This window comes from Erpetoichthys calabaricus, chromosome 8, assembly GCF_900747795.2.
Source record: "Erpetoichthys calabaricus chromosome 8, fErpCal1.3, whole genome shotgun sequence".
Lineage (NCBI taxonomy): Eukaryota > Metazoa > Chordata > Cladistia > Polypteriformes > Polypteridae > Erpetoichthys > Erpetoichthys calabaricus.
Window position 1 is genome coordinate 7,266,960 of NC_041401.2, and position 16,213 is coordinate 7,283,172.

General features: G+C 42.7%; 1 protein-coding gene across 1 annotated transcript in view; it reads left to right on the top strand.

Moving 5' to 3' along the window:
* LOC114655314 (butyrophilin subfamily 1 member A1-like) overlaps positions 1–4,330 on the top strand; it is a 67,404-nt gene extending 63,074 nt beyond the window's left edge. The window contains exon 10 of the mRNA XM_028806212.2: positions 2,006–4,330. Within this exon, the coding sequence (XP_028662045.1) occupies positions 2,006–2,538 (533 nt within the window). The 3' untranslated portion in view covers positions 2,539–4,330. The remainder of the gene's footprint in view (positions 1–2,005) is intronic.
* Positions 4,331–16,213: the final 11,883 nt, after the last annotated feature.

The window sequence follows — 16,213 nt, forward strand, 5'->3', positions numbered from 1 at the left end:
CTTGTTAAGGGTAAATTTCGCACAAACATTAGGAAGTTTTTCTTTACACAAAGAACGATAGACACTTGGAATAAGCTACCAAGTAGTGTGGTAGACAGTAAGACGTTAGGGTCTTTCAAAACTCGACTTGATGTTTTCTTGGAAGAAATAAGTGGATAGGACTGGCGAGCTTTGTTGGGCTGAATGGCCTGTTCTTGTCTAGAGTGTTCTAATGTTCAAAGATTTAGTGAGTCGAGAGGAGGAGGACGAAGGAGGAGGAGTGGTGGAAGAAGAAGAAAGTGTGTGGTGTGTTTTGGTGGTGTTTTCTTTGTACTGGGGACTGTGTTGTGCCTGTGGGGATTACTGGGAAGACGTGCCCCACAGGTGAAGAAAAATAAAAGTTTATTCATTTTAACGTGCCACTGGTGTGAGTCTGTGTCAGGTGAGGTTCTCATATAGCGCCTTTTGTTAAAAAGTACAGAGCACAATTCAACAGTAGATGATATCACACAATACAAATTGGATTTGTTTAGAGTCCTAGAGACCTCGGCCATCAAGCTTCCTCCCCCTATTGGCCATTCCACAGCTGAGTCAGCGCTGGGCCAGCCAATCCAATGAAAGGACCCTTCTACCCAACAATTCCTGTGATCCTCCATCAGAGATGACTTTTCCTTAGGCAGGCATGTGTGGATAGATCTGAAGATTGCAGTTCCCATCCAATCTAACACAGCTTGAGAGGACCTGCCAGGGAGAATGGGATAAACTACCTAAATCCAGGTGTGCAAGGCTTGTAGAGACTTTCCATACCAAGAAGATTCAAAGCTGGAATTGCTGCCAAAGAGGCCTCCACAAAGTACCAAATTAAGGGTCTGAATACTTCAAGGAGTGAGACCTTTCATTTTTTTGTATTTTCAATAAATTTCTGGTCGCATATGTTCACTTTGTCATTTTTGGTTATTGAGTGTAGCTTGATGGGCAAAAATGGCAAAAATTCTCCATTCGGCATGAAATCTATAATACAATAAATTATGCAGAAAGTGAAGGTGAAAGTGTTTAGGAAGATGCAGTCTTCCTATTTGACGTTTGGTTATCAGGGAGCCCTCCCATCTGCCACAGTACAGTTCTTCTGACTGATGGGAATTGTAGTCCCTATGAGGACACAGCTATACAATTGAAAAGGAAACAAAATATAGGGGGACAGGGAGTTTTAAATACACAAAACACCATTCTTCCTGGGCTAATGGCATGAATTTCACTTGTCGTGAAATAAGTTTCATGATTTATTTTTGCAAAGCTAAACAAATTCAATTTTGAATTCTGAATGGCTTTCTCATCCTCTTTAATAAAATCCCTGTGTGCGTCCAGGTGTCCATGTGTGTGTGTCCTCTGGTGAAGTGCGCATGCGCGGGGCACGGTGCGACGCACGATATTACTGTCAGAGAAAGTTACAGCCGTTTTATGGAAATACAAACCAGTATTACTGCGAGAGGAAATTAAAGGTACACATATTACAGCCACATACAAGCCAGTATTACTTTCAGTGAAAATTAAAGGCATATTACCGACGCACACGCCTGTATTACCGCCAGAAAAAGTTAAAGGTATATTATGGACGTACAAGCCAGTGGACGTACAAGACAGTATTACTGTCATAGAAAATTAAAGACACACAATGCACGGTGGCAGCCCACGAAGAATGGTCAGCTCAGCAAGTGAACATCAACAAAAGAAAGGCTGAAAGAAAGAAAAATACGACCAACAAAAAAAATGAGGTCAAGGTCCCGTGCCATTTAATATCGACTGTTCCTACTAATGTTTATGCACTACTGTTCTAGTGCCCGTTATTGTAACGGGCTTAATGACTAGTCACTAATAATAGGCTGAGTGGTTGCCCTGGTTAAACGGTCAATGATCATGCTGTGTTATGCATTCCACAAAAACAAATGTCTTGAAGAATGCAAGCCTTAATTTCAAGTAATAAATGCAGAAATACAATTAATTCAGTTCTATGCTTTATTGTTTTCAGCTGACGTGATTATGGACGCAGATACAGCACATCCTTACCTCAGTCTGTCTGAAGACGGCAAGGAAGTGAGAAACGTCGGAAAACTGCAGACTGTGCCTGATAATCCAAGGAGATATCTGGATTTTCACTCCGTTCAGGCTCGAGAGGCGTACACCTCGGGGAGACACTACTGGGAAGTGGAAGTCAGGAAGAAGATTGAGTGGACTTTGGGAGTTGCCCTAGAGATGGAGGGGAAGGGTGAGTTTTGTTCGGAGCCATACAGGAGGGTGCGCCTGAGGAATGAGAAGGAGTACTCGGTCGTCAGTGAGAAAGTGACTTCCCTTCTGGTGAGAAGGAAGCCGCACAGAATCGGGGTGTTTCTCGATTACGACGAAGGACAGCTTTCTTTTTACAATGCGGAGTCCAGGGAACACCTGCACACATTCACAGAGACCTTCAGTGGGAAACTCTACCCGTACTTAAGCCCCTGTTATAATTTACGTGGCAGGAATAGTGCCCCTCTGGTGATTCATCCTGTCAACACAAGAGCCTGAGTTTCTTTGCCACCATTTAACAGGTGAGCAGCTCAAAAAAGAAGGACACAACATGCTGAACTCAGAGACATGGCAATCAAAACGCTCCAGGCTTTGTCCACCACATTTTTACTATTCATTTGCAACAATTCTTTGCTGCCATTTTTGTTTTTAATCTTAAAGTTATTGATCACTTCAAAAATTCATTTAATCTTTTGTTTTATAGTCCTGCTACTTTCATTACAATGTGGTTGGGGTTGTCCTGGTAGCACCAACCAATGGATGAGATGCCAGTCTATCACAGAGATGAGGAAAAAAGCTAAACACTGCAGATGAAATCCTCCTGTCTGAACGTAGCTCATCAGGGAGTCCTCCCATCAGTCCCAGCACAGTTCTTCTGACTGATGGGAACTGTAGTCCCTATGCAGGCACAGCTACAAGATTGCAGATGAAATTAAAATATGGTGAGGGGTACAGGGACACCACAAAACACCAATCTTCCTGGGATAATGGTGTGAATTTGACTCATCGTGAAATAAGTTTCACAATTTTATTTTTGCAAAGCCAAAGTCAAGTAAAATGACCCATTTTATTGGCTAACTAAAAAGATTACAATATGCAAGCTTTTGAGACAACTCAGGGCCCTTCTTCAAAAGCTTGCATATTGTAATCTTTTTAGTTAGCCAATAAAATGGGTCATTTCGCTTGACTTCTCACTATATCCATAATGGCTAACATGGTACAACACCCTAGTACTGCAAAGCCAAACAAAATCAGTTTTGCTCGAATGGTTGTCTCATCACTAATAATAGGCTGAGTGGTTGCACTGGTTAAACAGTCCACGATCATGCGGTGTTATCCATTCCACAAAAACAAAAAAACAGAACACCACAGTTCTTCTGACTGATGGGAATTGTAGTCCCTGTGCTGGCACAGCTACAAGATCCATCCATCCATCCATCCAATTTCCAACTCGCTGAATCCGAACACAGGGTCACGGGGGTCTGCTGGAGCCAATCTCAGCCAACACAGGGCACAAGGCAGGAACAAATCCCAGGCAGGGTACCAACCCACCGCAGCAGCTACAAGATTGCAGATGAAATTAAAATATACACAAAACACCATTCTTACTGGGATAATGGCGTGAATTTCACTCCACATGAAATAAGTTTCACAATTTTATTCTTTGCAAAGCCAAAGTCAAGCAAAATGACCCTTTTTGTTGGCTAACTAAAAAGATTACAATATACAAGCTTTCGAGGCAACTCAGGCCCCGTTGCTCAGTCATGTTAAATTTCTTTAGTTATTCGGTTTGATGTGCATTCAGAAGGAGGATGTTGGCAGCCTCATCTGTGCGTCTACTGGTGTCGTTAGGCAGATTTGTGGATTTGAGTTTTGAGCACTGAACTCCGCATCTCCTGTGGCTCTTCAGTATCCGCTCTCTTAACAGAAGGCCTTTTGATGGAGTGTGACACACCATTTACTTCAAATGCATATTTTGTTGTTCATATTTTCATTAAGAGTTGATGCTTCTTTCAAACTTACATTAACTCTTACACTGTTACCATAACTGAATGACAAGAGAGCACACACAGCACCTGCGACGATGCATCGTTCACATTTACTGCTTGTCCATTGATGCCGTTGAATGCCAATGTCTAATTTGATGTTACAGCAAAGGTTTATTTTTAACATGTGTGATGTGCTCTCTGCACACATGACACACACTAAATGTCTAGAAGGGTTTTTTTTAGAAGACTTCTCGTAATCAGAAGCTTGCTGTATGTCAGTCCAGGTTATTTGAGAGCACCTCTGATCTTCCATCCATCCATTTTCCAACCTGCTGAATCCGAACACAGGGTCACGGGGGTCTGCTGGAGCCAATCCCAGCCAACACAGGGCACAATCCCGGGCAGGGTGCCAACCCACCGCAGGACACCTATGATCTTTACAGTTCTAAATGGCCGCCTCTGCTTTGAGCTCCACCTTCATGAGGTGCTGGATTAGTTTAGAAATGTGACACAGTGATTTAGGCTCATGTTGCTCGTTTATTTCATTCTCAAACGAGTCTCACAGTTCTCGTTCATTTGATTCACAGACTGAATCATTACCCGAGAAAGACTTGCATAATTCACTTCACATAATGTCTGATTTGAATTATGTACCTTAAATGTGTTACTAGGCTTTCACATAAGCACCTACCTGCCTCTGATCCCATCAATGAATCAAATAAATCAAAGGAATCGACTCATTTAAACTGGTAGTTCAAAAGAATCAAATCACTAAAGTGAAGTGAAATGCCTATCACTACAATGAACCTCTGAGGGACCTTCTGCCCTGCCTGAATTATAAAAGCAGTGGGCGGTGCCTGAGCAGTGACATAATGGTAGCCCCGCCTCTTGGAGTTTCACCCACAGAAAACAAGAAATGAAGCCTTGAGGTACAATACATAACATGAATGCACAATACATAACAATTGAATAACATGTACAGAAATCAATATTAACAATTACATAGAACAAAAAAACACATGAAGAATAATATTTCAAAGCCAACAATAAAAAAGAAAAATATACAGGTGCTGGTCATAAAATTAGAATATCATGACAAAGTTGATTTATTTCAGTAATTCCATTCAAAAAGTGAAACTTGTATATTAGATTCATTCATTACACACAGACTGATGTATTTCAAATGTTTATTTCTTTTAATGTTGATGATTATAACTGACAACTAATGAAAGTCCCAAATTCAGTATCTCGGAAAATTAGAATATTGTGAAAAGGTTCAATATTGAAGACACCTGGTGCCACACTCTAATCAGCTAATTAACTCAAAAGCCTTTAAATGGTCTCTCAGTTTAGTTCTGTAGGCTACACAATCATGGAGAAGACTGCTGACTTGACAGTTGTCCAAAAGATGACCATTGACACCTCGCACAAGGAGGGCAAGACACAAAAGGTCATTGCTAAAGAGGCTGGCTGTTCACAGAGCTCTGTGTCCAAGTACATTAGTAGAGAGGCGAAGGAAAATTAGAATATCAATTAAGACCAATGCAAAAAAATGATTTTTAGAAATGTTGGCCAACTGAAAGGTATGAACATGAAAAGTATGAGCATGTACAGCACTCAATATTTAGTTGGGGCTCCTTTGGCCTGGATTACTGCAGCAATGCAGCGTGGCATGGAGTCGATCAGTCTGTGGCACTGCTCAGGTGTTATGAGAGCCCATGTTGCTCTGATAGTGGCCTTCAGCTCTTCTGAATTGTTGGGTCTGGCGTATTGCATCTTCCTCTTCACAATAGAAAATCTATGGGGTTAGGGTCAGGCGAGTTTGCTGGCCAATCAAGAACAGGGATACCATGGTCCTTAAACCAAGTACTGGTAGCTTTGGCACTGTGTGCAGGTGCCAGGTCCTGTTGGAAAATGAAATCTGCATCTCCATAAAGTTTGTCAGCAGCAGGAAGCATGAAGTGCTCTAAAACTTCCTGGTAGACGGCTGCGTTGACCTTGGACCTCAGAAAACACAATGGACCAACACCAGCAGATGACATGGCACCCCAAACCGTCACTGACTGTGGAATCTTTACACTGGACCTCACGCAACATGGATTCTGTGCCTCTCCTCTCTTCCTCCAGACTCTGGGACCTTGATTTCCAAAGGAAATGCAAAATTTACTTTCATCAGAGAACATAACTTTGGCCCACTCAGCAGCAGTCCGAAGGCGAGATGCTTCTGACGCTGTCTCTTGTTCAAGAGTGGCTTGACACAAGGAATGCGACAGCTGAAACTCATGTCTTGTATACGTCTGTGCCTGGTGGTTCTTGAAGCACTGACTCCATGTGACAGTCCACTCTTTGTGAATCTCCCCCACATTTTTGAATGGGTTTTGTTTCCCAATCCTCTCCAGGGTGCGGTTATCCCTATTGCTTGTACACTTTTTTCTACCACATCTTGTCCTTCCCTTCGCCTCTCTATTAATGTGCTTGGACACAGAGCTCTGTGAACAGCCAGCCTCTTTAGCATGTGACCTTTTGTGTCTTGCCCTCCTTGTGCAAGGTGTCAATGGTCGTCTTTTGGACAACTGTCAAGTCAGCAGTCTTCCCCCTGATTGTGTAGCCTACAGAACTCGACTGAGAGACCATTTAAAGGCTTTTGCAGGTGTTTTGAGTTAATTAGCTGATTAAAGTGTGGCACCAGGTGTCTTCAATATTGAACCTTTTCACAATATTCTAATTTTCCGAGATACTGAATTTGGGACTTTCATTAGTTGTCAGTTATAATCATCAACATTAAAAGAAATAAACATTTGATTAAACATCAGTCTGTGTGTAATGAATGAATCTAATATACAAGTTGCACTTTTTGAATGGAATTACTGAAATAAATCAACTTTGTCATGATATTCTAATTTTATGACCAGCACCTGTACTATACTTAAGCCAGGGAATAAACCCTGGTAGAAACATAACAAAAATAGAAATAAAAATTATACCAGACACTTTACTATTCCTATTCACGATGAAAACAGGAGAATACATTTTTTTTCAGTAATAACTGTCAACAACAGGGGGTAACTAACTGACAGAGGCAGTCTTAGGGGTGGGCGGGGCCTAGGTCTGACAAACCCCATGTGGGACTGGTTATGTCAAACGCTGTTACCGGTATGTGTGGACTGCATAAAGTTGCCCTCAAATTTAATAAAAATAATATTAACATACACCAGATTTTCTCATTACAGCATTCAGCTAAATTTTTGCAAGATAATACGTGACTTTATCAAAATATAACTGGAGAATATAACTTGACAAATCTGCTCGAACGGGACATGCGGACCTTAAAAGCAGGGCCCCCTTAGGAGCGGGGTATGGGACGGTCGCCCCACTTGCCACCCCCAAATGCCGCACTTGCTGATAAAATGAATGATCATTTTGGGATGTAGTTCTGCTATCAGCTTGATGCAAACTTGAGTCTGGGTTTCTTCTGACAATGTTTTTGTGAGTTGCATGTTCCATATTGTAAAGGATATGGACTGGCAGGCATCTCATCAGGGATGGATGATGGTGTGTTACCCGCCCAGGAGATAATAACACTAATAATAATAATAATGATAATAATAATAATAATACATTTTATTTATATAGCGCCTTTCCCATGCTCAAGGCACTTACAGAATATAATAAAGAACGGCAGCGTATACAGTATATAGCATTGTACAAACCAGATAAATAAATAAAGAAGATTAAGAGAGTGAATTCTGAAAAAAAAGAAACAGACAACATAATTGATGGTCTCACACACACACAGGTTACATGAGCATCTTGACAGAGAAGTAAACTGAGAGAAGGGTAATAAAGTCAAATAGAACTAAAAGCCTTCCTGAACAGATGAGTTTTGAGTTGTTTTTTAAAAGAATTCATGGAGTCAGCTGACCTGATTAATTTCGGTAGGTCATTCCAGAGTCTGGGCGCTATACAGCTGAAGGCCCTGCTGTCACCCATGGAGTGTAGATTAGTGAGGAGCACAACAAGATTATAATTCATTACATTTATATAGCGCTTTTCTCAGTACTCAAAGCGCTATCCACACAGGGAGGAACCGGGAAGCGAACCCACAATCTTCCACAGTCTCCTTACTGCAAAGCAGCAGCACTACCACTGCGCCACCTGTGAGATTACCAGAATCAGAGGACCTTAGTGGGCGGGCAGGCACATAGTGATGGAGAAGGTCACTGATGTAGTTTGGCGCGAGGTTATTTAAGGCTTTGTAGGTTATTAGTAGGATTTTATATTCGATTCTGTAAGACACAGGGAGCCAGTGGAGACGGAGCAGGATGGGTGTGATGTGCTCGCTGCTGCTGGTTCGAGTAAGGACTCTTGCAGCTGAGTTTTGAATAAGCTGGAGCTATGATATAAGATTAGAAGGGGCACCTGCCAGTAGGGAATTACAATAATCGATGCGGGATGTGATAAAAGCAGGGACAAGTTTCTCAGCGTTAGAAAAGGAGAGGAAGGATCGAACATGGGATATGTTACGGAGGTGAAAGTAAGAAAGTTTCTTAATGTGATTTATGTGGGCGGGATAAGAGAGAGAGGAATCAAAAATGACACCAAGATTTTTTACAGTAGAGGCAGGTCTGATGAGATCACTGCCAAGATAGACTGGGAAGGAGCTCATTTTATTAAGTTGCATTTTAGTCCCAATTTGCAGGAGTTCAGTTTTATTGCAATTTAATTTTAAAGAGTTCTGCTCCATCCAGGTTTTAATTTCACTAAGGCAGGTTGTGAGCTGAGAAAGCTCTGATGAAGTTCCACTTTTAACATTGAAGTAGAGTTGAGTATCATCTGCATAAAAATGATAACCCAGTCCATAGCTACGGATAATATGGCCAAGGGGAAGCATGTAAATACAGAAAAGCAGAGGACCGAGGAAAGAGCCTTGAGGGACTCCTTGTGTGACTGGCGCTGAGCTGGATCTGCTCTTGCCAAGACTAACAAACTCTTGCCTATCAGTCAGACAGGACTTGAACCACTGGAGGGCAGTGCCAGAGATACCCAGCATGTTCTCCATTCTGGACAGTAGGGATGTCATGTCTGACAGTGTCAAATGCTGCACTGAGGTCTAACAACATTAGAAAGATTTGGATGAGAAGATCCCAACAGAGCTCACCACTCCTAGCCATTGGATCCTTCCAAAATGACATCAAGTCAAGTTCTGAAGGTCCCCTGACTTGCTACAGTCCACCACAGTACTTGGTCGCTTATTCTACGTGTCTGTGGTTCTCTGCGTGAAGATAAACTCCTATCATTTGTATGTAATTCACCCGTAACAAGTTTCTAGCTCTGTCCCCGTGCTCTTGATGAACTCATTTTAAAGTAACAGTTTACAGACAGTGCAGATGGATGGATAGCCTTGCTAAAATAGCAACTGTCCCTTTCCTGGTTGGAAGGCTAGTATACCGGAAGGATGGGATACAAAACCTAAACTTTGTCTTTGTACGCTCACCGGCCACTTTACGCTCACCAGTTCAACTGTTTGTCAAGTCAAATCTTTACTTAGCCAATCATATGGCAGTAACTCAATGCATTTTGGCCTGTAGACGTTGTCAAGATGACCTGCTGAAGTTCAAACCAAGCATCAGAAAGGGGACTGAAGTGACTTTGAATGTGGTGTGGTTGATGTTGCCAGACAGGCTGCTCTGAGTATTTCACAAACTGTTGATCTCTAGGGATTTTCACTCACAACCATCTCTAGGGTTTACAGAGAATGGTCCAAAAAAAAGGAAAATATCCAGTGAGTGGCAGTTCTCTGTTGATGCCACAGGTCAGAGGAGAATGGCCAGACTGGTCTGAGCTGATAGGAAGGTGACAGTAACTCAAATAAGCACTCGTTACAACTGAGCTATGCAGAAGAGCAGCTCTGAACACACAACACGTCAAACCTTGAAGCAGGTGGGCTACAGCAGCAGGAGACCACAACGGGTGACATTCCTGTCAGCTAAGAACAGGCAACTGAGGCTACAATTCACAGAGGCTCACCAAAATTGGACAACAGAACCTTAGAAAAATGTTGCCTGGTGTGATGAGTCTCGATTTCTGCTGCAACATTCAGATGGTGGGGTCAACAACATGAAAGCAGGGATCCATCCTGCCCTGTATCAACGGTTCAGGCTGGTGCCGGTGGTGGTGTAATAGGTGTGGGGGATATTTTCTTGGCACACTTTGTGCTACTTAGTACCAACTGAGCATCACTTAAATGCCACAGTCTACCTAAGTGTTGTTGCTGACCATGTCCATCCCTTTATGACATCAGTGTCCCCATCTTCTGATGGCTCCTTCCAGTAGGATAACACGCCATGTCACAAAGCTCAGATCATCTCCAACTGGATACTTGAACATGACAATAAGTTCACTGGACTCAAATGGCCTCCAAAGACAGCAGATCTCAATCCAGTAGAGCAACTTTGGGATGTGGTGGAACGGGAGATTCGTATCATGGATGTGCAGTCGACAAATCTGCAGCAACTGCGTGATGGTGTCATGTCAATATGGACCAAAACCCCTGAGGAATGTTTCCAGCACCTTGTTGAATCAATGCCATGAAAAATTACAGCAGTTCTGAAGGCAAAAGGGGGTCCAACCCGGTACTAGCAAAGTGTACCTAATAAAGTGGCCAGTGAGTGTATAACAGAATGTTTGGATTTCCCTGTTTATGACCTTTCTTTACTATTCAAAGAAATGTATTCATTAACAGATTTGTTTCTTTCCCCATTTAGCATTTTTTGGCATATACTGTAGTGCACTAGTTTTTCCATCTATCAAACCCGCTAGGGGCATGCAGGCAAAAGGCTGGCATACCAACCTGGTCACCCCTTTAAATGATAACAAAAACACTGTCGCCAGAAAAATCAAGATTAAATATGGCTACTGACTTCCTTGCAATCACTAGTGGTGACAACAGAGTCAGAGCTCAGTCCTCCTCACATGGGGGTCAAATTACTGATGCCACCTCCACTGGATTGTCCTCTTTTTATTGTGTTGGAGCAAGAAGGGGAGGAGTCTTCTCTGAGCAGTGTGGGTGTTGGCTTTTTGATGTTACTGGAGAAAGAGAAGATACTGTTAGTGTCAGCGCCCCCTCTCATCCAGGGGTGGAACTGCTTTCTTCACCAGAGACACGAAGGTGGTCTCTAGTGTGGAAGAATAATTTTAGGGTAACATAGCATTCATCTTAAAGAAATAGCATAAAGGGTTAATAAATGTGAGAAACCAAATAAAGGTCAAGTGAACAACAAAATGTATACTGAAATATAAGATTTGGTTTAGGAAAAATACTGAGAGGGTCAAGAATATAAAGAATGTACCAGAAGAAAGGCTGATGTAATATACAAAATGTACTGAAGGACGACTAAGAAATCAGCAGATGTCCTATAAACTAGAATGGATGCATTGATTCACACTGTATGTAAATTCAACAGTTTGTAAAATGAACCTCTATCCTTTGTTTCTCTCACCATTCTGATCATTCTGACCATGCTGTAACAGAACGCTTTTAAAGAATGCTCCATCCAAGGCATTTTTCCGAGGAGTAATTAAAAGATACAATGAACAGCTTTTCTCCTGCCTGATTACTGAATTGTCCTATTAAAGGATGTTTCTTTCTTTAATAAGATGTTAAATTTCGACCACACTAGACACGCATGCGTGACACCGCTTAGTGAAACGAAGATCTTGGACAAGCCGCAGACTATTTCAGGCGCAAGGCAGGAACAACACCTATACGGGATTCTTCCATCACAGGGTAAACACACACACGCACTCAATTTACCTCTGCCAGTTCGCCTAACCTGCATGACTTTGGACTGTGGAAGGAAACCAGAGCACCCTGAGGGAACCTTCATGGACATGGGGAGAAAATGCCAACCAAGTACTGTATAATAACATACATTTACAAAAGTGAAGAAGACTATTGAACTCCGCAGCCCATAAATACACACAGTAAATATGTACTTTTCTGTTTTGCATTGTGACCAGTAGGGGGTGTAGCAGCACTCCAAACTCCAGACACAATTTCTGGTAGAACTAAAGGCTTTTTATAAACACGATTACCTTGACAAGGTTTCCTTTCTTTTCCACTATGTGTTACAATAAACTTTCTGTTCAAACTTTCCCCCTCCACTCCTCTCAGCAAGCTTTGTCCTTCCTTCCCTCAGGTGAAGTGGAGCAGTCTGCTTTAAACAGGACGCTGGGAGTACGTCCGGTGCTGCCATGCTGCATCCAGGAAGAACTTCTGGGTCAGTCAGGAAACTCCCTCAACTGGGGGCATCTTCTTCTGTAAGCTACCCACGGTGGCTCCTACAGTCATGGCCAAAGGTTTTGAGAATGACCCAAGTGTTGGTTTTCACAAAGTTTGCTGCTTCAGTGTTTTCAGATCTTTTTGTCAGATGTTTCTATGGTATACAGAAATAGAATTACAGTGAACCCTCGTTTATCACGGTTAATCCGTTCCAGACTCTACCGCGATAAATGAATTTTCGCGAAGTAGGATTCTTTATTTATAAATTAAATATTTTCGCAGTTAGAGTATAGAAAACCTGTTTACGACCTTCTAAATATGTTTTTTAACATTATTAGAGCCCTCTAGACATGAAATAACACCCTTTAGTCACCATTACACTCGTATTACCCAATATATTAGACAAAATAAGAGAAAATAAGACATACTAGACATTACTAATATCATATTATTATTATTGTACTGTACATTTAATTACACACACACACACAGTTCTTACACACAACCACTAACCTATGACGGCACGAGCTCAGTGGGAGAGTCTTCAGGTTGTAAGCTGGAGCGCTGATCGCACCCTCAGGGGCCCCTGGGAAAACCCCTGAAACAGCTGACAGTCTACCTTCACATTGTTCCTTACCCTTCTTACTTGCGCTATAACGCGCGATAAAACTCTCACGCGGTACTCCGCTTACTTAAAAGTATTGTGCAGCGCCTCTCAGCTTTGGAATTGGTTGTTTTGTTTCTCTCTCTCTCTCTCTCAGACATTCTCTGCTCCTGGCAGAACTGTCATCTCTGACTTGTCATGGAGCATGTTTAAACTTTTGAAAAGAGACAAATGTTTGTTTGCAGTGCTTTGAATAAAGTTCCTTTTTTCTACAACCTCCTGTGTCTATGTGCAAATCTGTGACCCAAGCGTGACAAGGTGGTGCAGTATCTTCAGCAGGTGCGTCGTTGTCTTTTTCCACTGAAGGAGTACTAAGAGTAGGCAGTGGGTGTCTGGGTGCGCAGCTGAAGAACATCTTGATAGGTAGTTGCTGGCGCTGTCTTTTCATATGTGTGAGGAGGCTTTTGTAGGGTATTACCATCTTTGATCATATCCAAGAGTTTCACCTTCTCCTGGATGGTAAGCATCTTCCTCCGGCGCTTAGTTTCATTGTCAGAAGGCTTAGAAAAAGCAGCACGTTTAGGAGCCATCGTGGGGCTTAGATAAAAGTTCTCAGAAAGCGCATGCGTAGTGACGTAAGCGTGTATGAGAAAAAATCGCGATAGAGTGAAGCCGTGAAAGTCGAAGCGTGATATGGCGAGGGATCACTGTACAAGCATTTCTTAAGTTTCAAAGGCTTTTATTGACAATTACATGACATTTATGCAAACAGTCCATATCTGCTGTGTTTGGCCCTTCTTTCTTTTTCAAGACCTCTGCAATTCACCCTGGCAGGGTGTCAATCAACTTCTGGGCCAAATCCTGACTGATGGCAGCAGCCCATTCTTGACATAATCAATACTTGGAGTTTGTCAGAATTGGTGGGTTTTTGCCTCTTGAGGATTAACCACAAGTTCTCAATGGGATTAAGGTCTGGTGAGTTTCCTGGCCATGGACCCCACATTTTGATATTTTGTTCCCCGAGCCACTTAGTTATCACTTTTGCCTTATGGCCCAATGCTCCATCATGCTTGTCACCAAACTGTTCTTGGATAGTTGGGAGAAGTTGCTCTCACAGGATGTTTTGGTCCCATTCTTTATTCCTGGTTGTGTTCTTAGGCAAAATTGTGAGTGAGCCCACTACCCTGGGTGGAGAAGCAACCCCATGTGACATGAATGGTCTCAGGATGCTTTACTGTTGGTATGACACAGGACTGCTGTTGGTAGCGCCGCTCACCTTTTCTTTTTTCCGGATGCTCCAAACAATTAGAAAGGGGATTCATCAGAGAAAATGACTTTCCCTCAGCAGTCCAATCCCAGAATATCAGTGTGTCCCTGATGTTTTTCTTGGCTTCTTTGCTGCCCTTCTTGACACCCACCAGGCCATCCTCCAAAAGTCTTCACCTCAATCACACCTGCCTGCTGCCATTCCTGAGCAAGCTCTGCACAGGTGGTGCCCACAGCTGAATCAACTTTAGGAGATGGTCCTGGTGCTTGCTGGACTTTCTTGGGTGCCCTAAAGCCTTCTTCACAACAATTGAACCTCTCTCCTTGAAGTTCTTGATGATCTGATAAATAGTTGGTTTAGATGCATTTTTACTATCCTTGCCTGTGAAGCCCTCTTAGCGCATAGCAATGATGGTCCTTTTGTGGCAGGGCTGACATGCAGTGGTGTTTTGGGATTAAGTTCATTTTCATGAGAAAGAGGGACATTGTAATTAATTACAATTCATCTGATCACTCTCCAGAACATTTTGGAGTAGATGCAAATTGCCATCATAAAAGCTGAGGCATCAGACTTTGTGAAAATTAACATTTGTGTCATTCTGAAAACTAATGGCCACGACTGTACACAACCCAGAAGGGCTGGCCATTGGAACTACAACTCCCATGCAGCCCTGCAGGTGTGCACACGAACCACAGAGTTGTTGCTACCTATCATGATATGGGAACACAACCAAACTCATTCCATCTTTTCATTAACAAGGTCTCCTGGCCAACCCGTGTGTTTAACGACAACACATTTTATGATACTCATAATAATTAAACACTCATATTTTAAAATCCAACCATTTTTTTAAGTCAGGTTTTCCAAGATTATACAAATCAACAGATCTATACTAAAGCAATCCTTGCATTTTATGAGAAATGATGGCTTGTTCTCATCAAAGAAACATTCTAATGCTCTGATGAGGCGGCATGGTGGCGTAGTGGGTAGCGCTGCTGCCTCGCAGTTGGGAGACCTGGGGACCTGGGTTCACTTCCCGGGTCCTCCCTGCGTGGAGTTTGCATGTTCTCCCCGTGTCTGCGTGGGTTTCCTCCGGGCGCTCCAGTTTCCTCCCACAGTCCAAAGACATGCACGTTAGATGGATTGGCGATTCTAAATTGGCCCTAGTGTGTGCCTGGTGTGTGGGTGTGTTTGTGTGTGTCCTGCGGTGGGTTGGCACCCTGCCCGGGACTGGTTCCTGCCTTGTGCCCTGTGTTGGCTGGGATTGGCTCCAGCTGACCCCCGTGACCCTGTGTTCGGATTCAGCGGGTTGGAAAATGGATGGATGGATGCTCTGATGATGAAGAAGAAAGACAACGTGGCGTACCGGTTAAGGCTTTGGACTTCAAATCCTGAGGTTGAGAGCTCTAATCCCACTGCTGACACCACTGTATGACCCTGAGCAAGTCACTTCAGCTGCCTGTACTTCCAATTGGAAAATCAAAAGATATGGAACCAACTGTCAGATGTTGCAAAGGCACCTGCAATATAAATAAATAAATATGAGCATTTCTGGCTTGATTTCACCACATTACAGCTTCAGTGGTTGGCATGAAGAGGTAGCAGCAGTGCACAGTTAAACTTCACTAGGCAAGTGCATCTGCAGCAGCGGTTCAACAAACCACAGCGGCCTACGCAACAGAGGATGTGGTGTGGAGCAATGAGACAAAATGAGGTGCACTTCCATTTTTTTGAAGTTCAAAATACATATTTTTCATTTATGAATTTTCACAATTTCATAAGGTTGAACACTGCTCACCACCTTGGTCTGTAAAAACGTTATGTGGTGATTGAATCATTCCATTTACAGTTTACAGCTATGCAGCCCTAAATGTCATTATAACGACTCCAAGCCTAAAATTTAGTGGATTCTCCTTCCCAGACAGCAGATCAGGGCTAAATGCTCCACTGACTTATTAAGCTGCAACATCAGTATGGATATTCACAAGGCATGCTGGGAACTATAGTCCCAGGGGGCACCCTTGTTGGGTTCA